The sequence below is a fragment of the Octopus sinensis genome, linkage group LG10, assembly GCF_006345805.1.
Source record: "Octopus sinensis linkage group LG10, ASM634580v1, whole genome shotgun sequence".
NCBI classification, from domain to species: domain Eukaryota; kingdom Metazoa; phylum Mollusca; class Cephalopoda; order Octopoda; family Octopodidae; genus Octopus; species Octopus sinensis.
In genome coordinates, this window is record NC_043006.1 from 48752801 (window position 1) to 48775952 (window position 23152).

The window sequence follows — 23152 nt, forward strand, 5'->3', positions numbered from 1 at the left end:
CTGAGTCCATATGTAGTCGCTTGACATTTTTGAAATAGCAGGCTAATATCCCTTAAATTCAACCCTACTCTCTTAATAGAAAGAAAATGCATACATTGGATAATGGTGCTCCAGATACTCAATTATTAATAGTTGAGATGGTCACAGTTGGAATGCTTTTGAACATAGGTTTATTCAGTTAGTCCTGACCAAGGGCTAAATAACAACAATAACATACCAATTCTTCTCCATAAATTGGCATTATGCCGAAACAAGAAAAATTATGCTATGTTTTCCATGTTTGTTTATATTGATACAATAATTTATGTTTTTTTTTTTCCTTCTTCCATTTAGATCTAGAAAAAGGCGCCGAATATTCAGTTCGTATAGCTGCACTCTCAACCCTTGGCATTGGTCCATTCACAGACTGGCTTTTCACAAAAACGTATGATGATGATCTTGATGGTAAGAATTGTTATTTTTTTCTCTTGATTTTTTCTTGTCTGTATTTTTTGACGGAGGTTTCTCCCCCCCCCTCTCTCTCTCTCTTTCATATTGTTCTTTCAGTATTAAATACAGCCAAACTTAATAAATGGAAATACAGATGTTAAACTAATGCTGATGGTGCCAATAATCAGTATCATTAGCATCATTTCGGAACGTAGTAATTGGATTTGATTACCAGAGAAATAAAAAAAAAAATAATAAAAAACCCTACTCTAGATTTGTAACTTGTCCAAAGAAATTTGTATTTTTGTCTATTGAAAGTTGGTAGTATTGCTTATTATTGCTATATTTCTCTAAAAAGAAATGTTTAGCTATGTTATTAATGTGTAACCTTTATCTTTTAAAAAAACTGTGTTTGTAACATTTTGGTTTGAGGAAGTGAAAATTATTATTGCATTTAATATATAAAAGAATCTTCTAGATTATCATTATGGTGGAGTGAAGTAAATAGTGGATCTGTGTTAGTCTCAGCACTAAAGGTTCAGTTGATTGATCTACTGATTTACTTGCTGATTGAATTAGTGGAGACGTAGCCAAGTATACCCTTAGCATAATTCTACACTGTTCTTCACCCCACTATTTCCCATGTTGTTTATTGTAGAGGGCTCTGTATAGTGTTTCTCAGCTTTTTTACCCTTACATAACCCTTAAAATAAATTACATGTCTCAAGGAACCCCTGCACAAAATAAATTATATACCATATCTTTCTCGTATTTTTTTCATCATAGTTCAATGGTAAATACACACACATACATATATACATATATATATATATATATGGTTGTTATATTTTTTTGATAACATAATAGGTTAGATAGGATGATGTCTATATTACAAATATTACAATAACCAATAATATGTTGTGCATGTATAGTAATATTACAATCATGAAATTAGCATTGGTTTATCTCACTCTTTCTAACAGAACCCTAGGGTTCCAGGGAACCTCGGTTGAGAAACGCTGGTATGGAGAGTATCTCTGGTGTCTGACAGTTGCACCTTGCCAGGAATGGTCAGGTAGACAGGCATGAACTGGTCCCCATCCAACTCCTAATCTATCACTTGATGGCTTCTAGTACCCCACTCTTTTAGTACCCCAGTTAATGAGTTAAACCAAGTGTGGGGATGGTGTTAATACTGCATCAGTAGGTGGTAGACTCTGGGTAATGCCTCCCAAAGAGTCATCAGCTAGGGTGGAGGAATCAGCTCTGGTCAATGGTCTTATGTTTGGGGGTAGGGCATGTTTGAGGTTGAGGCATACAATTGTGGCTAACATCTTGGAAAGGAGTGGGCACCACCAATCTAACTTGACCATGGCACATTCATGATGATAACAAATAGATCAGAACCCATATTGAATTGGTTGTCACTTGGGTTAGCATCAAAGAGTGGGCAGATCTCAATTTTGTTAACTCGCAAAGGGCAGCAAAAGACTGAGAGATGTGACAAAATTTAGCTGTGATGTCATCAACGAATGCCCCAACGACTGCACAATCAAGGGGCAGGAAGGAAGGACTTACTACCTCCCCTTCTCTGGCCCACTCTTATTTCTTTCACCTTCTCCCAAATTGGTTTTCACCATTGATCATGCCCCTTCCCTGCTTGCAGTTCATTGCATTATCTATAACCCTATATTCCCGAGCTCTAATCATTTATTGCTTGTTTCACACACTTGCAAACTTACATGATCCTCTGCTCTTCACTTTACTTACTCCTCTGTCCCCAGCCCCACCCTCGTATTTGACAGTACATCCTGACACCTCATGACCACCACCTTCTTCTCTCCTTTTCCAGCTGAGGTAGTCATGCATCTCCTCTACTGCAAAACATGTTCTTGTCTCTCTGTCATATGCTTACTTCTTAACACCTGACATAAATCACCTCCCTCAATTCTGTACCACCAGCCCCACCATCAATCACCCTGCTCAATCAAGGGCTCTTGGTTTGCAAGCTACTTGACAACCTTGCTAGTGCCAGTAACACAAAAAAAGAAATCCATTCAGTGCACTCTATAAAGCGGTTGATATTAGGAAGGTCATCCAGCTGTGGAAACCATGCAAAAACACAACATTAGAGTTTGACACAGTTCTCTGACCTGTCAAATAATGTCAAATTGTCCAACTTTTTGCCAGCATGGAATACAGATGCTAAACGATGATGGTGGTGATGAATCTGTATAACACGGGACATGACAAGGCCATACCTTTGAATTACAGGTTCAGCTTATCCTATGAGCTTCTGCACAGTGTCACTCTTGAGGCTTGAGTTGAACTATTTGTCCAAGGTACCACACTGTCGTGTGACCTCATGATTGTGAGGCAAACTTCGTAACGCTGTGTCCACTGAGTTACGAACTTCCAGTATTTAACTTCATTCCTCTGCATTTTGAATCCTAGCTGCTAGGCTGACTTAGTCTTTCATTCTTTAACGTTCAATAAAACCAGCATCATCATCATCATCATTTAATGTCCATTTTCCTCACTGGTATGGGTTGGATGGCTTGACAGAAGTGGCAAGACCAGGAGTCACACCAGATTCCATAGTATGTTTTGGCTCGGTTTCTACAGCTGGGTGCCCTTCCTAATGCCAACCATTTCACACACTGTACTGGGTGCTTTTTACATGGCACCAATATCAATGCTTTTGATGTGACTCTTTGGTTTTAGGATATCAATTTTGTTGTGGCGGGCAGACCTTGAGTACAGCAATGCGATGCATATCTCGGTCCTCTGTCATTTCCTTTGCAAGGTTCAGCATTTTGAAATCGGGCTTCAGTACTTCATCCCATGTCTTCCAGGGTCTCCATTTTCCACAACTTCTCTCCATTTTAAGTGATTGACACAAAATAAGTACCAGTAATCTACTGGAACTATAAATATATCTTATCTTCATATTTTTTTTCATTGAAAATTACCTTTCATCCTTTTTCTTTTTTTTTTCCCCCGTCTTTTCACAGAATCTCATGTTCCTGGAAAACCTTCTAAAGTTCGAACCGCTACTGAAGCCAACTCAATCTCGGTGCGATGGGCTCCACCCGTTGACAGCAGCAAGACATTAGTAAGGGGTTACACTGTTACCTACGGCAAGGGTATACCAGATGTTATGCGAGTCAAACTTGGTCCTCAACAACGTGTTTATAAAATCAAAAATCTTCGTAAGTTTGCCATTTCTCCTCTGCTAACTCTTACATACTTAAGTTTGTGCTAATAGACTAAGATATTTTTCAATTGTTTTATTATTAGAAAAATTATTCTGTCTAATGATCTAATACTCATTTGCCTCTCTAACCTACAACACTTGATCTCTCACCCTTAATATGGTTGCATTAGATGCAGGACAAGTCTTTGATACATTTAAAAATACAAAATAAAAAAAAGAGGAGTAACTGTGTGGTAAGAAGCTTGCCTCCCAACCACATGGTTCTAAGTTCAGTTGCACTGCATGGCTCTTTAAGCAAGTGTCTTTTACCATAGCCTTGGGCCAACCAAAGCCTTGTGAGTGGATTTGGTAGATGGAAACTGAAAGAAGCCTGTTGTATGTGTGTCTATGTTTGTCCCACACCACCACTTGATGACTTGTGTTGATGTGTTTACATCTCCATAACTTAAGAGTTTGGCAAAAGAGACCAATCAAATAAGTACCAAGTTTAAAATGTAATAAGTCCTGGAGTTGATTCGTTTGACTAAAATTCTTCAAAGTAATACCCCAGCATGGCCGCAGACTATTTCGTCATGTTGCTCCATTTTCCATTTTGAACCCTGCACATCATGTCCTCTTCTCTGAGGATCCACCTGCAGCCACAGCTTACATTCATTGACCACAAGCCACCTGCTCATGGTGGATGAATGAGTGTTTCACAAAGATAAAGGACTGAGTGGGACACATCTTGGAGCATTACACAGAACAGCCCAAGCAAAGTCCGAAAAATGGTAAATGCAGCGACACTGTGGTAGCACATGCCCCCATACACTGGGAAGTACAGTATTTTGGTGTGTTACTTTTACATTATGAATTCAACTCTTACTGAGGTGAATCTGGATTTTTCTGTCATCTCAGAGTCAATAAAATAAAGTACTAACCAAATTTTCTATTTATTTATGCGCCCTTTTCAAGCCAAGCCAGGCTCATGAGCCCAGTTTCCCGGTTTCTGTGGCATATGTGTTCCCCCCAGCAGGACGGGACACCAGTGCATTGTAGCGTTACTCAAGTAGCAGGAAGAGAGAGTGAGAGAAAGTTGTGGCGAAACAGGGGCCACTACCATCCCCTCGTGGAGCTTTTAGGTGTTTTCGCTCAATAAACACACAACGCCCGGTCTGCGAATCGAAACCGCAATACTCCGACCGCGAGTCCGCTGCCCTAACCACTGGGCCATTGTGCCTCCAACTAACCAAATACTAATCAGTAAACAAGACTTTATATTTTTACTAACAATCTCTTTTTCTTTTTATCATTTTTGTTATAGAACCAGCATCTTCTTATGTTATTAAAGTCATGGCCACCAACAAGATGGGTGATGGGCCACCAATATATGCCCATGTAAAAACAGAAAAAGAGTCAGGTAAGTCATTTATTGTAATAATCCTTCCCCACTCCCACGTCACATTGTCTTATGCTGTAGCCAACTTCTTTGATCACCACCATCATCATTGTCATCATTTAACCCTTTTGTTACCATACTTCTGTTGAGATGTTCTGTATTTCTTTCAATTAATCTTAAATATAACAAAGAATTTAGTAAAATAACTTCATTATCATTAAGCTGATGTTAGGAGCATAAATTGTGACTAAGGTTTGTTGGAAGATTTTTAATTCAAAACTTATGAAAACAAGATATTTGTACTACAGAGCCAGAGGTGGTTTCAGCCAGGTTGGTATCAAAAGGGTTAAGAATTGTTACTCTATATATTTTGACCCTTTCATTACCAAATTTCTGTTGAGATGCTCTGTGTTTTTTTCAATTAATTTTCAATATAACAAAGAATTTAGTAAAATAACTTAGTTATCATTCAGCTAGTGTTAGGAACATAAATTGTGACTAAGGTTTGGGGTTAGATTTTAATTCAAAACTTATGAAAACAAGACATTTGTACTACAGAGCCACAGGCGGTTTCAGCCAGGTTGGTAACGAAAGGGTTAATATCCATCCTCCTGGAATATCAAAAAATACCTTAGGAATGAGAACTCATGTTCAAAATTTCCCCAAAACACCTGATGAAAGCTGGAGGGTATATCAGCCGAAACGTTGTGTTAACAACAAACAAGATAAGGACGAATATCCGTCAAATGGAAATAATGTGCATTCCCTTGTGTTTGTGTGATCAGTTATATGTCTTGTGTAAGAACTCAAATGCAACTAACTCATAAAATTTCATAGTTGCAAACCCGTCCATTTTCAGTTCCTGAAATGTTTTCCCTGTTCTGTTCTTTTCCAGAGATTGACCTCGCTACTCCAATGATGCCTCCAGTCGGATTGAAAACAATTGTTCTATCATCTCAAACAATTGTACTCACATGGACTGACTCGACCTTGAGTCGTGCTCAGCGCATCACGGATAATCGTTACTACACGGTACGCTACTCACCTGTCTATAACAACAAGAAGTATCGCTACATCAATTCAACAGACCTCAATGCACACATAGACCACCTGAAACCAAATACACAGTACGAGTTCTCAGTGAAAGTTACCAAAAACCTTCGTAAGAGTACTTGGAGCATGAGTGTCGTCAACACAACTCAGGAATCAGGTAAATAGCATTTGATTGTTGTTAATTAACAGCAGTAAATTTTAGGATTGTATGGTAAGAAGTTTGCTTCCCAATCATGTGGTTCTGGGTTCAGTCCCACTGCATGGCACCTTGGGCAAGTGTCTTCTATTAATACTGTAACCTTGAACTGACCAAAGCCTTGTGGGTGGATTTAGTCAGTGGAAACTGAAAGAGACCAGTTATATACATATGTGTGTGTATTTGTGTTTGTCTCTCACCACTGCTTGACAACCGGTGTTGGTGTGTTTACATTCCTGTAAGTTAGCAGTTCAGCAAAAGAGACTGATAGAATGAGTACCAGACTTGGCGGTTCGGCAAAAGAGCCCAATAGAATAAGTACCAGACTTAGCAGTTCGGCAAAAGAGACCGATGGAATAAATACCAGGCTGGAGCATAAACAGTACAAGGATCAATTTGTTCAAATTCTTCAAGGTGGCCGCAGTCTAATGTCTGAAATAAGTAAAAGATTAGTGTATGTGTGTCTGTGTGCATGCATGCGTGCCTCAACTGCTATGGTTGAATGGTTAAGAAATTTGTTTAGGTGTGGGCATGGCTGTGCGTTAATAAATCTGTTTAGGTGTGGGCATGGCTGTGTGTTAAGAAATCTGCTTCCCAACCACATGGTTCTGGGTTCAGTCTCATTGCATGCAACCTTGGGCACGTGTCTTCTACTATAGTGGTGGGCCAACTAAGCCCTAGTGAATAGATTTGATGGGTGAAAACTGCAAGAAGCCCATTGTATGTGTGTGTGTAAGTGTTTGTGTCCCTTTGTCTTGACAACACGTGTTAGTTGTAAAAGTGTGCTACTGTCATGCAGGCAATGCCATTCATTTCTAATATTCTGCGAGAACATGTGTGATCATGAAGAAATATTATCTTGCTTGGAAATAGGTGAGGGTTGGTAACAGGAAGGGAATCCAGCTTTGGCATAGATTTTGCGGTTGGATGCCCTTCTTGATGCCAACCACTTTCCAGCATACACTGGGTGCTTATTTTCATGCCGCTGGCACCAGTGAAGTTACTATGCTGCTCACAAGACTATAGAACCTGTAGAGGTAAAGCGGCAAGCTGGCAGAAACGTTAGCATGCCAGGTGAACGGTATTTCGTCTGCTGCTACATTCTGAGTTCAAATTCCGCCGAGGTCAACTTTGCCATTCATCCTTTCAGGGTCGATTAAATAAGTACCAGTTATGCACTGAGGTCGATATAATCGACTTAATCTGTTTGTCTGTCCTTGTTTGTCCTCTCTGTGTTTAGCCCCTTGTGGGTAGTAAAGAAATAGGTATTTCGTCTGCTATTACATTCTGAGGTCGATTTTGCTTTTCATCCTTTCGGGGTCGATAAATTAAGTACCAGTTACGCACTGGTATCGATGTAATCAACTTAATCCATTTGTTTGTCCTTGTTTGTCCCCTCTATGTTTAGCCCCTTGTGGGCAATAAAGAAATAAGAACCTGTAGAGGGGGGGGTTATGCAATGAGATGGTAGTGGGGTGTTAAAGTATGAAAGCAGGGGAGGAGAGGTAAGGAGGTTTACCATTTTTGTTTCCTAATTAAGAAATTATTATTAATCATTGTAATGGAAGACGATAAGAAGGGAGAAGAATAAAGTTGAATTTCTGTTGATTAATGTTTGCTATTGATATTTCAGCTCCTGGAGGTATACCCCGAGATTTAACCCCAGCTCCAGTGGAGGGTAACCCACTGTCTATTACATTAAGTTGGCAACCACCACCACGACCAAACGGTCAACTAACAGGTCAGTACCTTTTTTTTTCTTTTTCTTTTTGTTCATCTAGAACCTACCGGAACAAGCAATGGGGAAATGGAATCCTTTTAAAACCAACCTGCCGCAGATCCACTGGCATTGTTAGAGGAGTGTGTGCTACTACAAGGGGAGAGGAGTGTATAGCTCTTAATTTTTCTGCACCCACCTGGGCTCCCAAGCCTGGCTAAGAGATCAGATCCCAAAAATGCCACCCCCTTAAAGCATCACTTAAGGCAGATCCCACACCCTACTTTTCTAGCTACCCTATACTGAGATTGCCTTTGGTTCTACGATACAAACTTCCTATTTTAAAGTGATCTAAATTAAAACCTTCCATTAAAATTTCCTGTTCGTTTATCTCAAACACCAGCTTGATAATGACAGAATTAGTTTAATTAATTATTCATTATTTTATGATAACAAAAGGGTTAATTTGTTCAGTTTGGTTTTTCATTTTTTTCTATCAAAAATACATCTGGATATTGTTCAGCTCACCCCACTAATGTCACTCTGTCTGCCACAACGACCCAAACTTGGCTATATTTAGTTGTGTAGTTAAAAAAACTTGCTTCACAACTGCATACCTTTGGATTCAGTCCCACTGCATAGCGCTTGAGCTAGTGTCTTCTACCGACCTGTCTGTAAGTCAACATGAGTGGCCACATTCTGATGCACGTCATACAAACACCGCAAATGTACAGCCGTGCATAAGCACTTAAGCTGCATATGCAGCAATGCAAGATATTGCTATTGCTTGGCTTGAGGCTGCCAGGGTTGACTTTGCCTTTCATCTTTACAGGGTCAATAAAGTAAGTACTAGTTAAGCACTGAGGTCTATGTAATTGACTGACCCCTCCACCAAAATATGAGTATTCCTTGCAATCACAATATAGAGGCGAAAGAATTTGACAAGATCAGTAGATATAAAGACTTGCTAATAGAAATTGAAAAAATGTGGCATCTCAAGGCAACTACAGTACCAGTGATTGTAGGATCTCTAGGAATGATTTAAAAAAAGGTACTGAAACTTATTTGAAAATGATACTAGGCTTACCATCCCTACAGGAAGTGCAAAATATTGTGTAAACTGGAATGACTCATGTACTGAGAAGAGCATTATCACTGTGGAAACAACATCCATTCATAAATTTAGTTATTAATTTTTTAAATACATCTTTTACCTGTGAATTTGCATGTGTAATCTGGGAATGCATAGAATGAGCTTCTCTGCCCTAGGTGTACAGAAAACACTCGGTGAGAAATGGATGAAAATTTGAAGAAAGAAGTGGTGGGGAGATAATAATAATAGTAATATGATGATGATGTTGATGATGTATTCCTTCTTCTCTATCTTTGCAGGCTATTTAATTTTCTACACCACCGATTCCCACCAAGACGACCGAGATTGGGTTGTGCACAATGTCGATGGAGACAAACTGTCCTCCACAATCAAAGACCTCACCCCAGACACAACTTATTTTTTCAAAATGCAAGCTCGCAACAATAAGGGATATGGTCCAATGTCCCCTACTGTTGTGTACAGAACATCAAAAGGTAAATAGCTTCATTAATCCGATATCACAGGGATATATATATACATATATATATATACACACATACATTAGCTGGTGAGGATTAGGGATTTTTCAGAACGCATGTTATATGTTATTAGTACATAATGTGACTATGCAAAATTATCTGTATTGATGTTGTATTAATTGTATTGTATGTGTGTCTGTTTATATTTGTACTTCTGTAGTAATTTTAATATTCTAAGCATTGACAATAACAGTTGATTTAATAAAGATAATTATTTTAATTGTTGATCATTAATTAAAAGAAAGAAGAAAAAAAAGAAGAAAAGCCAATTTAAAAAAAATTTTTTTTTTGAAATTTTTTCTTTCTCCACTGTAGTTTCATTTAGAGTCTAGTTATAATTTTAATTGAAATAGCTTTGATAATGAACTGTTTACTAAGAATAAATCTTCTATAATATAATTAAAGAAATAAGTCGTTATCAGTATAATAATTAGTTGAAGTTTTAATATTGCAAATGCCACATCTATTTACAATTCATTGTTTTCAAAATAAATGATGCTGTTTGTCCCAGCTTGAAAGCTTACTGCTTTTCTATTTAAATAATAATTCCCCTCTTTCATTATGATTCTATTCATATAAATTATATAATCACATTCTGATCTTTCACACAAACCCTCTCCCAGGCTTACATTTTTCATAATGGTAATTATGTACTGTAATATCTGACTAATATATCTAATGTTAAAGTATAAAACTATTCATGAGGGTTATGGGTAATTTATTCAACAGTATAGGGACAGGGAAATGAAAAGTGATAATTTTCATCATGATCATGATGATGCATTAGATATTAAATATTTAAGAGTTACTCTCCAATATTGATATCAAAATATCACAATTAAGTTAATGACCACAAATTAGTTGGCCCATTATCTTGTATCGTTTATTTTTGTTTTGTCATTGAACTGAAACCAGTAAATATTTGCTGAAGGGATTTTAGCTCAACAAATCGACCCCGGTACTTATTTTAAAATCTGATGTTTATTTTATAGAGCTCTTTTGTTGAACAACTAAGTTACAGGGGCATAAACAAACCAACACCAGTTTTCAAGCAGTGGTATGGGACAAACACAAAGATACATACACATATATCTACATATATATATATATATATTTATTATATAAAATCCGTTCTGTCTGTCTTTGTGTGTGTCTTCTAGGATCTCGAGCATCCTCCATCCAATTGCACTCAAATTTGATACGTAGATACTGACGGTATCAGGGCGTGTATAAGTCTTGAAAAATTTACAAAAATCGATTCCAGATGAGAATGCGATCAATAAAGCCATGGAACATGCATTTGTAAAATCGAATAGAAAAAAAGTTCATCTTTATTTCTTCTTTTGCTGGTGTCTCAAATTTAAGTTAAATCAGTGTTTCTCAAAGGGGAGGCCTATGGGGTGGTCGGACAAGTTGTTTTGAGAAAATTTGGTTTAAATGTTTGACAACTCCATTGGACGGTGGGGGGGGGCGCTTTGCTCGTATACATATATATATAAATATATATATATATATATATATATATATATATATATATATATATATGGGCTTCCTCACAGTTTGCATCTGCCATATTCACTAACAAGGCATTGGTCACCTTAAAGTTATAGTAGAACACTCTTGCCCAAGGTGCTGCAAAGTGAAACTGAACCCAAAACCGCATGGTTGCAAAGTGAGCTTCTTAAGCACACAGCTGTTCCTGATGAATTAATCATCATCATCATCATCAACTACAGCGCTTTCAGGAAGAATACACTGGAGTCGGTTGCTGTTGCTTCTTTCATGCTATAGGAAAAATTTTAGACTGTTTGAAAATGTGAAGAAACACATCATATTGCTGGAATGTCTTTTATTGAAATCGACATCAATGTGAGGGAGGGGCATGGCACTGACTAAGTATTCCAAGCAGTTCATCTTGGTGAGCTGGTCTTTTGCACACCAACCCTCATTCGACCCCCTGTAATTCCTTGCCGACCCAAAGGGAGTCTCTCAGATCCCCTTTGGCGACCCCTGGTCTAGATGGTCTTTCACACGCTGACCCCCATTCGACCCCTTGGCTATCATCGACCCCCCTGTAATTCCTCGCCGACCCCTAGGCGGTCTCTCAGATCCCCTTTGGCAACCCTTGATCTAGATGGTCTTTCGCATTCCGATCCCTTGGCTATCATTGGCCCTCTGTAATTCCTCACCGACCCCCTTTGGTAATCCCTGTTGTAGAGTGAAGCTACATGGCTTGGTGGTTAGGGTATTCAATTCATGATCATAACATTGTGAGTTCAATTCCTGGTGGTGCTTTGTGTTGTTGAGCAAGACACTTTATGTTACGTTGTTCTAGTCAACTGAACTGGCAAAAATGAATAGTTGCAGTATTTCAAACAGGCTGGTTTTATCACACTCTGTGTCGTATGCATGTCTATGGAGCGCTCAACCACCTGCCCATTAATTTCACAAGTAGGCTGTTTCATCGACCGGATCAACTAGAACACTCATTGTTGTAACTGACAGCACTATGACATGTAGAAGAGGTGGAAGTGAGATAGAAATAATGGTGATGGGGTGTCCAGGTCAACACTTGGAGATAGAGGACCCAAGAGATTGGATGGGTGGTGGCTGCAAAAGTGTACAGGGAGAGTGAGGGATGGGGAGGTTGGTGATAATTGTAAAGACTGGGTAGGGTTGAAAGGTAAATGTGAATGATGGATAAAGGATGGAAGATGACCAGTGATGCACGAATTAGGGAAGGTGGAGGCATAGTAAATGACCAGCAGTGCAGAAAAAAGGATGTGACAAGAGCAATAGAAAAATAAGGATAATGTCCTGATGGTTACAAAATACAGTAAAATATAAATAGAATTTAAAAGATACACGTGAAACAAAAGAATTAACTTCGTCCATAGCCACTGCCTTCGTCTCCTTTACATTTGACCATCTTAGGAAATTACCCTATGAGAATTCAATAGAAATCTTAGAATCTAGGACGCCCTTACTGACAGGTCGCCACGACGTTCTGCGCCCTCACGCAATACACTTTGGGCGAGTGGTTCTCAACCGAGGCTCACAAGATTTTGCTTTTTAAATACATGTGCAATAAAATGGTTATACTAATACAATATACAAAATATTTTTAAATAAAATTCCCAATATTATATTATTATAATAATATAATGGGACTTCTTTAAGCATCGAATATCTACCGAGCTCCGTTCGAGTAAAATAGAAATTAAAGGGTTGATAGGTAAAAAAAAAAGGGGGGGGGTTGATAGCCATTGCTATTAGGCCTTTGGCGTTATATATAACTTTTTAAAGTGACGGAGGTTGAAATTTCGGACTTTTAAATTTTAATTTTTAAAGGTCATGTCCTGGAAAATACGGATATATTAGTAACTATATACTACACCAACCGGCTATACACGGTAATACTATCATTCAGAAAATTAGCCCCTTAGGAAGCAAGTTAATTCCTTGAAGAGTGAAGTACTATAAAGAATATTTCCAATCACACACCTATAAAAGCAATTAACTCTTGTTTGCGTTGACGGATTCTTTAGAGCGTCGGACAAAATGCCTTGCGGTATTTAGTTATGGCCCTTTACATTTTGAGTTCAAATAGCGCCGAGATCATGTACTAAAAAACATTTCGAATGTGAATGGAGTTACGATCGAGCCCCGAGTCGTGTAACTTTAAAAATAAAAATAAAATAAAACAGCAGTTGTCAAGGGAAGTAACTCAATGGTCGATTAGTTATCTCCCTTTTTATGTAGTGTACTTTAGGATTAAAATTTTTTTTTTCCTCCCACCTCTAAAACTGAAATATCAAGCACGCTTGCCTGCGATCATATTTGCTACTTGTACTATATGTATGTCTTCCTGCTTCATTAACCAATGCATGTTTCCTTTTTTTTTTTTTTCACTCGTCCAACTTCATTCACTACACCAAACTCTTAGCTGGAACATCTGCCTTTCTACCCTTCTCTTAGTTGCTTTGAATAAAGACCCACAGGCTCCACTTTCTTTTAAAATAGAATAAAAATGATTCAAATGAACGTATTCCATTCTCGGAACCTCATCAAAATTACAAACAATTCAGTAAATATTTTGAATATGTAGCAATCACTAAATCGTTTTATAACTGCGATTATAATGATTCCACAGAAATATACAAACACACACACACACAATGAACATTTGAAAGAAATTTTAGAGAATTGCTGAGATCAACACTTAGATTTTGTCAATTCTTATTTTATTGACTTCTAAAGGAAAGTAGAATAAAGTCCTAGAGGAAGTAAGACTACCCATTTGAATACGGAACCATTTTTATCTAGTAACAGCGCGCCATCTGTACCAAATATTCCAAGCAATGTTTCCCAACCAAGATTCCTTGGAATGTTGATTGTAGTTCCACAAGAAGTTGTCATAAATAGAGGAATTATAGGCAAATGCAATTTTTACCATTTTTGTGTTTAATTCTATTTTCATAACCTTAGGCGTGGCTATGTGGTAAGAAGGTTGCTTCCCAACCACATGGTTCCGGGTTCAGTTCCACTGCATGGCACCTTGGGCAAGTGTCTTCTACTATAGCCTCAAGCTCACACCAAAGCCTTCCAAGTGGATTTGGTAGACAAAATCTGAAAGAAGCCCGTCATAGGTATATGTGCATGTGTCGGTTTGTTTCCCCACCATCGCTTGACGACCGATGTTGGTATGTTTACATCTACATAACTTAGCAGTTCGGCAAAAGAGTCATTTGATTGTGGCCATGCTGGAGCACCGCCTTTAGTCAAGCAATTCGACCCCAGGACTTATTCTTTGTAAGCCTAGTACTTATTCTATTGGTCTCTTTTGCTGACCCACTAAGTTACGGGGATGTAAACACACCAGCATCGTTGTCAAGCGATGTTGGAGGGACAAACACAGACACACACACACATATATATATATATGTCTATACGACGGGCTTCTTTCAGTTTCCGTCTGCCAAATCCACTCACAAGGCTTTGGTTGGCCCGAGGCTATAGTAGAAGACATTTGCCCAAGGTGCCATGCAGTGGGACTAAACCCAGAACCATGTGGTTGGTAAGCAAGCTACTTAACACACAGCCACTCCTATGCCTATTTATATCTTGTTAATGACATGTGCCCATTGCAAAAATACATAACTAGAAATAGCTAAATCCAAATAGCTCTAAAGTATCATATCATTGATATTAAAACCTACTTCTGTTATTATCAGTAGCAGCTTTGTGACTGACAAGTAATTCATTGGATCACAACAGTGCTGAATTCACTTTCTCTTGTAAATAAAATTTCTTATGCTGTAGACTACATTCTCTCCCTGGGATTTGTTTTCTCTTCCACTTAATGCTACTGAAACTAGGAGACTAATATTTACATGAATTCCTTTCATTTGAACAAGAAAATATCAGCTTCAGCAATTATAAATCAATTTGGCTCAAATATCTAATATAGGAGTTTCATTAATCGATATATTAGTCTAAGATTTCGACTCATTTCATCTTTACTATCTAATATATGCATTCGCCTGTGAGATTGGATAAGCCTTTAATGCATCAAATGCTTTAACACCAGCACTGTTCCTTAACTAGAGAACCTAGGCTTCAATCATTTCTCTATCTGATGCTGAAATGTAAACATTTACACAAAATCCCACAGTCTATCAACAAAGTTCTGCTGGCACTTTATTACTTCTTACTCACAATTGTGCAATTGAAGAAAGGTATAAGCTTCTAAAGATTTTATAATGCTCAGCTGGAGCTCAGCATTTTTCAATGTTAACTCAGAAGCTCATTCAGTAGAAATTTGGTCATCTTCTCAAGTCATCTTAACCAGGTTGTCTTTTGCAAAGTGATGACAGAAATTGGGTTAAATTGGGTTTTAAGGCGGCGAGCTGGTAGAAACATTAGCACACCGGGTAAAATGCTTAACGGTATTTAGTGCCAGGCGAGACGCTTAGCGGTATTTTGTCTGCCGTTACGTTCTGAGTTCAAATTCCGCCGAGGTCGACTTTGCCTTTCATCCTTTCGGGCTCGATTAAATAAGTACCAGTTACGCACTGGGGTCGATATAATCGACTTAATCCGTTTGTCTGTCCTTGTTTGTCCTCTCTGTGTTTAGCCCCTTGTGGGTAGTAAAGAAATAGGTATTTAGTCTGTCTTTACATTCTGAGTTCAAATTCTGCCAAGGTTGACTTTGTCTTTCATCCTTTCAAGGTCGAAAAATTAAGTACCAGTTGCATACTGGGGTTGATGTAATCGACTCGATCCTTTGACTGTCCTTGTTTGTCCCCGCTATGTTTAGCCCCTTGTGGGCAATAAAGAAATAAGAAATTGGGTTAAACAGGGTTACTCTTTGTTCACGCACTGACATACCTGAAACCCATAAAAAAAAAACTTGAACTTGGCATTACTATGCTAAATGATTTGTTCTACTCTGAGCACAAGGCCCGAAATTTTGGGGGAGGGGGCCAGTTGATTAGATCAACTGCAGTACACAACTGGTTCAATATCAACTCTATCTGTTCATATATCAGCAAAACCAGTTCTACACTTACACTTACACTTGAACTGGAGTCATTTCTAAAATTCCTAAAATTATTCCAACTTGTTGAATCAATCTTTTGAAATTTTACCCATTCAAAAAAAAAAAAAATTTTTTTTTTCTCTTTCTTTAGCTTATTGCCTGTGTGAGGTTCCACATACTTATTTGTCTTTTCCTGTCTATTCTTTGCACATCACCTACCTGGATCCCCTTCAATCTACCTAAAACTTCTACACCCCCCTTTTTTTTTAATTCCTTGGTGCTGCCATTTCCCTTCTTTTGAATGCCTGTCTGTCTGTCTTTTGTATAATTGCATTGTATCTGTTGTCTTTTTTCCGTTTGGGTAGCTGATGGTACTGGTGGGGGTTTGGTACAAGTCCCAGACTTGCCTCCTGATATTCAGCAATTTGACTTCAAGTATAAACCAGGCCGCAGTTTTTTACCTCCCGACCCAAATGAGCCAAGAGGTAAGCAGTGGTTTCAAGACAAGCAAAATATTGCAAAAAATATGATAAAAAATATAATTGTATTTGTCTTAAATATATTTCTTTAAACAATAATTATTTCTAAAATTTAGCTATTTTTCCCTCCCACTGAACTTTAAAATTTTAAACTAATTCAAGATGCATGGTGTTGATTTAAAATTTTTAAAATACACATATATATATATATATACACACTAAATAATCTAACATTTTTTTTTTGCTTTCTTGAATTTAAATCACATTTTGAGCTTTTTTATATTGATTTATTTTGCATAGCTAGAAATGCTAATTAAATAAATAGATAAATAAACAAACAAATACACTAAACAATTAGTCAACTGAGTTGAAACTTGTTTTTTAAATGTCACATCAATTATGTATCTACTTGTCTGCTGTAAAAACTAAGCAATGTATACATAACAGTGGTTGGCTGCTTAAGGCTATATTCATGGATTGTTCTATCAATGGGGTGGTGTTAACCTTTTGAAGAAGAGCAGAACGATTGAACGATTCCATAGTTTATTTCACAATAATAGCATTTTCAGAAATCTCATAAAAACCAAAAAATATACACATATATGATAAATAAATAAAAAGATAAATAAATAAATAATAAATGAATAAATAGCAATAAAAATGAAATAATTGTTTTTTTTTATTCTTCTCTCTCTCTCTCTCTCTCTCTCTCTCTCTCTCTCTCTCTCTCTTTCTTTCTTTCTCTCGCACACACAAACTCATAACTTTATAGAATATTTTTCTGCATGACATTTTTTGAAACAATTCTTCACAGAATCTAACATATCTGAGAGTAGAGTGTTGCATTGTTTAAAGATGCCATCATCATAATTTGGAGAGGGTTTCCGTTTATCAATCACTTGTTTATTGTTCAAACGCTACTTCATCAAGTATTGACCTGTGTCCAAGTGACAACAGCTTTATTCTTCCACAATGGAATGATTTAAATATCAGTGTCCTCTGAAGTCTTCTACTCCAATAACCTTTACTCATCTCCTGCTTACTATAAATCCAGTCCGAGTACTTTCGTGCCCAACCTTTATATTATCCACATCATCTCCTCATGAGCTGCGGGGAGGGGCATGCTTTTCCAGGCAAAAAAATAAAGCTACCAGTTTATTGAACCTTTTAACATTCAGATAACTCGTTCAAATGTAATTTTTATATATTCACATCTTTCTAAATTAATCACACATTATCTCATAGCTTTGAGATTTCACTGATGTGATTTGTTTAGATTTGGAATGAAACTGTAAGGTTGGTGTGAAAGATTAGATCTGGCCAGTTTGAACTAAAAACGGGTAGAATATTTTGGCCAGATCTGGCCAGTTTAAATGCTAGAGGGTCAGTTTAAATGCTTCAGCGGTCAGTTTTATTTTGAACTAAATCTGTTACTTCTACTGGAGATTGTTTCATTTACTTTGCTCATAGTTAGTAGCAAAGCATGAATGGAACAATTTTGTATATTTTCTTCTCTTTAAGGAATGTTGAGTTCCTTCTATCTCTATAATCCTGTAATCCTACATTATTGTTAAAAAAAAAAGATGCTTAAAACTATAAAGATTTAACAATACAAATAAACCACTATTACTGTAGGAACATTCCTATAGCTGCTCAGCCTGCAAGAAATAGCAACTAAATTGCCCTCAAGTTGCACCTTACTTTTAGGGGTAACTAGTCTTGTGTGCTAGTTTCTCCTAAAAAGATGGGATGGTCACTTATGAAATGTTTTTGATCATATGTCTGGTCTGGGGTTGAACAACACCAGCCATTATCAGACATTATCAGTTAGGATTATTTGGCTTTTGTATGTAACCTTTTGATCTATTTTATGAATAAGGTGTATGTGGTGTGTGTCTAGAATATAATATAATCTCTTGAACAATAAAGGAACAGGAATTACATAATCACCTTCATTGGCTTACAGCTGTTTCTGCTGTAAGAAGCAGTGCATTCAGAGCTGAGTGCATGTGCTGAATTATTAATACTGGTTATTAATATCACTATGCCTGAGCAAAGGTATAATGTGGTTGTGTGTGTGTAAGAGTATGACTGCTTATAATTTGAAAATCTATTACCAGCAACAACATTCATGTGAAATTGAGAGCAGCTTCCATTATATTGTAGCGACACTTGTTATCAAAGCCAAGAGGCTGAGAAGCAAGATATTTGTTTCAAAAGTGTCAACAGATTTCATAACAGAGCAATCTTCTCCTAGAGATGTTTCCTTTACAAAATTTGTAGGGTGCCACACTCCAAGTAGTGTTAGAACATGGTGGAAACCAGCTTAGAATTTCCAGGTCCTTTACACTGCTGAAATACTGAAGTCCTTTGGTAACAGACATTTCACAGAATTGTGGGTTAACATTGGTTGGATTTCGTATCCAACCAACAACTCTACTCAGAAACTGGGATGCATTCTGTTGCTATTAAAATTCAAGAGCATCAACTCATAATGTTTGGCCACGTTGCTCAATTTTCCAAGTTAGACCCTGCTTGCCATGTTCTCTTCACTGAGGATCTGGCTGGGTTGGTGGCTCATGCTGGTCAACCACATGCCACATGGTCACTGTAGATGAAGAGGTATTTCATGAAGGTGGCGAGCTGGCAGAAATGTTAACACGCTGGATGAAATGCTCAGCAGTATTTCATCTGTCTTTACGTTATGAGTTCAAATTCCGCTGAGGTCAACTTTGCCTTTCATCTTTTCGGGGTCGATAAATTAAGTACCAGTTACGCACTGGGGTTGATGTAATCGGCTTAGTCCCTTGGTTTGTCCTTGTTGGTCCCCTCTATGTTTAGCTCCTTGTGGGTGATAAAAAATAAGAAGAGGTATTTCATGGAGGTGGAGGTTGACTGGGATCTACACAACTGATCGCCCAGCAAGACCTGGAGAATATTCTGACAGATGGTGAATGCAGCAATAGCTCATACCCCTCACACCTGTCCCTGACGAGTTTTTGCTAGGCATTCATTGAACATATGCTGGGGTTTCTGAGCAATCCTTCTCACCAACCTAGTCTAGTGGAGGCACTGTTTTAGTTACTGTGTCTAATTAATTAATAGCTTTAATGAGACATGAGCAAAAGCATCTGAGTACAAAGTCAGTGTATTAATTGAAGAGAAGAAAAAAATTAAAGAACAATTGATTAATATTTTGGACAATGGTCCTTCGTTATGACAGAAACAAGGAAAGAAAAATACAGTAAAATGTAAAATGTGAGGAAAGAAAAGAAATCAAGTTGATTCAAAGATGTACCATATTTATTTGGTCACCTTCTCCCTTTCTTTCCTCCCGAAGTATTAAATACTTTGACTTTGTGCTTTGTTTATTATTGTTCTGATTTGGTTTTTGTTTTTTGGTTTTTTTTTTTGCTCATGTCTCACTTGAATATTAATTGCCACACTGATGCAAATAACCCAGATTACTCCTGGATATATATACATAAACATGTATATTTGTGTGTGTGTGTATATATATATATATATATATATATATATATGCAAACACAACCACATGTATACACATGCGCGCGCGCGTGCCTCTTGTTTCTTGTTTCACTGTGTGGTTATAGTTCTTGTTATTTGCTATTCTTGTTATTTTCTGATTTCTGGGGGGGGGGTGGGCTTCTTTTTTTTTTTTTTTTTTTCATGTAAAAGCATTTCATTAAACTCAAACTTTATCATTTGAATCGTGAGTGAGACATGAACAGTGGCATGATTTCATTGAGAGTTAAATAAAATGACCACTAGCAGTTGGGACCAAGCTCTCTGTCCTTCCCCGAGTACATTAGTCTTACACAGCCACTCATAGAGGATACCTTGTCATGATTCAGATGCTCTGGCTAAGATGGACACACTGCTTGTGAGATAGGTGTTAAGAAGTCTGCTTTGCAACCACCTGATTCCAGGTTCAGTACCACTATGTGGTGCCGAGGACAAGTGTCTTTTGTAACCTTAGATTGACAAATGCTTTGTGGGTGAAATTTGATTGATTAACAGAAACTGTGCAGAAGATGGTGTTTGATGTTTGATTGTCATCAGCATCGTCATCATTTAACATCCGCTTTCCATGCTAGCATGGGCTGGACGATTTGACTGAGGACTGGAAAACCAGATGGCTTCGGCAGGCTCCAATCTGATTTGGCAGAGTTTCTACAGCTGGATGCTCTTCCTAACACCAACCACTCTGCGAGTGTAGTAGGTGCTTTTATGTGCCACTGGCACAAGGGCCAGTCAGGCAGTACTGGCAACGGCCACGCTCAAGTGGTGTTTCTTACATGCCACCTGCACAGGAGCCAGTCCAGCAGCACTCGTTCGAATGTTTTTTTACGTACCAGTATGGTGACGCTGGTAACAATCACACTCGAATGGTGCTTTTTACGTGTCACCAGCATGGAAGCCAGTTTGATGCTCTGGCAATGATCACACTTAGATGGTGCTCTTCGTGTTCCATCAAATTTGATTTTGATTTCGATTTTCATTGTAATATGTAATAATGATTTTAGTACATAAATAGGTCAGTAATTCTGAACCAATGCTATATGTATATATAATCAATTAATTGCCTGTAAATCAGGAAAAAAACACAATGAGTAATGGAGAGGTTATATTTTTATATACCTGAAGGACATTCCTATCAAAGAACTGGCCTTGCTTAGTATGCAGAAAAGAGGAAGGTTAGAAATTTCATATGGTCTACCCTGTGCAAACTATGCGTGCTTAAGAGGTACAGAGGTACCATAGGCAAGCTAAAGAGAAGGTAGATTTCATATGCAGCAGATATACATGGACAATAAGCACTAATAACACATACGAAATAGATTATCTCAAATGCCGTGACAGCTTCTGTTACGTGGCTGACATAATTAGCAGTGGAGTTAGGTGTTCCAAAAGTAGAGCAACCCAAGGAAGACTGGGCTAAATAAAGTTCAGAGAGCTATTACCGCTGCTGGTAAAGGTAGTTGTTCCAAAAATAGAGCAACCCAAGGAAGAATGGGCTAAATGAAGTTCAGAGAGCTATTACCGCTGCTGGTAACGAAGGGCTTCTCTCTTAGAGTGACAGTTGAATATATGATGCTACACGGTTGTGAGACATGGGCTCTGAATGCGAAGAATTTCCAAAGGCTAGAAAGATATGAAGCAGGCATGGTTTCCTGGATGTTTAATGTTTGTATGCATAAACAACGGAGTACACATTAGCTGGAGTAGCATTGGATGTAAGATGAAGCAGATGTACAATAGAATACTGCATTTGTAAGGGCATATGATGCACGTTGAAGATGACAGTTGTGTAAAGAAATGCAAGCCATTCATGGTGGACGAACCTGCAGAAGAGGGAGATCCTAGAAGACATGGGATGAAGTGGTGAAGACTAATCTGAGGATGCTGAACCTAATGGAGGAGATGAAAAAAGATCTTGATGTTTGAGGGCAAGAAGATCCACCCACTTATGCAAGCACAGTGAAAGGATTATTAAAATGGTTGTGGAGACTGGGAAGTATAATATGTCTATATTTAGGTCTCTTGCTCACTATGTTCCTGTTCAGTCTGGATCTGCTATCTCCTGTGCCTCTTGATACCCTTTCATTTCTTTCAGCCCTTTCTTCTGGTCATTCTGTTATGCTGCCTGTGCAACTAAGCATGGTAGTGTTTGCTATACTATACTGTTCATGTAACAAAGGTCAGCATCGGACTTGTCTGACCCTCCCATCTCTTTGGTATTCAGCTTCTCTTTGATTAACTGTACCTTGCAGCCTCTGTTCTCATCCGTACACCATGCTTTTTACTGCCTTTGAAATGCAGGATGGCTCTGGCCCTTCTCCCCTATTCTATCATTCCAACTCTCTTGTTTGTGCCCATTACAAGGCTTATTTAGATATATATATATAAAAGACTGCATCAGGTCTGTTTGTGCCAATACATATCTTCACCATTTCTGTATTGCCAGTCATCACCCACTCTCTCCTGACCATTTGTTATTGACATCCACTACTGTTACCATTGTAAATCTCCACTACTGTCCACCCCCTCTACCCCCTTCTTCCCTAATCACCATTTCTACCTCCATACTCTTGTTTTTTTTTTAGTTCACCTACACATCCTGGTTTTTCTCCTGTCATTGCTCCATCACCCATTTACTCTCTTGATCACATTGCCTTCAGCAAATGAACCCACCTTAGACTAACGGGGGTTCTTTAGACTTAACAAAATAGAAAGCAACTTTATTGATACCAGTACCATATCTGTCACATAGTTGGCAAACACAGTGAGACTGTATAGGATCAAGAGGGTGGTTTGATCCTAATCAAGGACACAACAACATCCCTGCTGTTGGTGTTGTGATAAAATGCTGTTTGTACACACTGTAAAGTAATCGGTGCTAAGATGGGTATCCAGCCATAGAAAACATGACAAAACTGAAACATAAAGGTGTCATGATCCTCCATCCTGTCTAGTGGAGGGCAATGG

At 38.0% G+C, this 23152-nt stretch overlaps 1 protein-coding gene across 26 annotated transcripts in view; it reads left to right on the plus strand.

Moving 5' to 3' along the window:
- Positions 1-23152, plus strand: part of LOC115216496 (neogenin-like) — a 318473-nt gene that overhangs the window by 224162 nt on the left and 71159 nt on the right. For 25 of the 26 annotated variants that reach the window (XR_005000967.1, XR_005000970.1, XR_003882082.2 and 22 more), the window contains 7 exons: positions 334-444; positions 3444-3641; positions 4950-5045; positions 5920-6234; positions 7907-8014; positions 9383-9577; positions 16529-16648. Coding sequence is in view for 20 of the 26 variants with exons in the window: in XM_036506615.1 (XP_036362508.1) it covers positions 334-444; positions 3444-3641; positions 4950-5045; positions 5920-6234; positions 7907-8014; positions 9383-9577; positions 16529-16648 (1143 nt within the window). In the remaining 6 variants the exon portion in view is untranslated. The remainder of the gene's footprint in view (positions 1-333; positions 445-3443; positions 3642-4949; positions 5046-5919; positions 6235-7906; positions 8015-9382; positions 9578-16528; positions 16649-23152) is intronic. The other variant, XM_036506622.1, reaches the window with a different exon arrangement.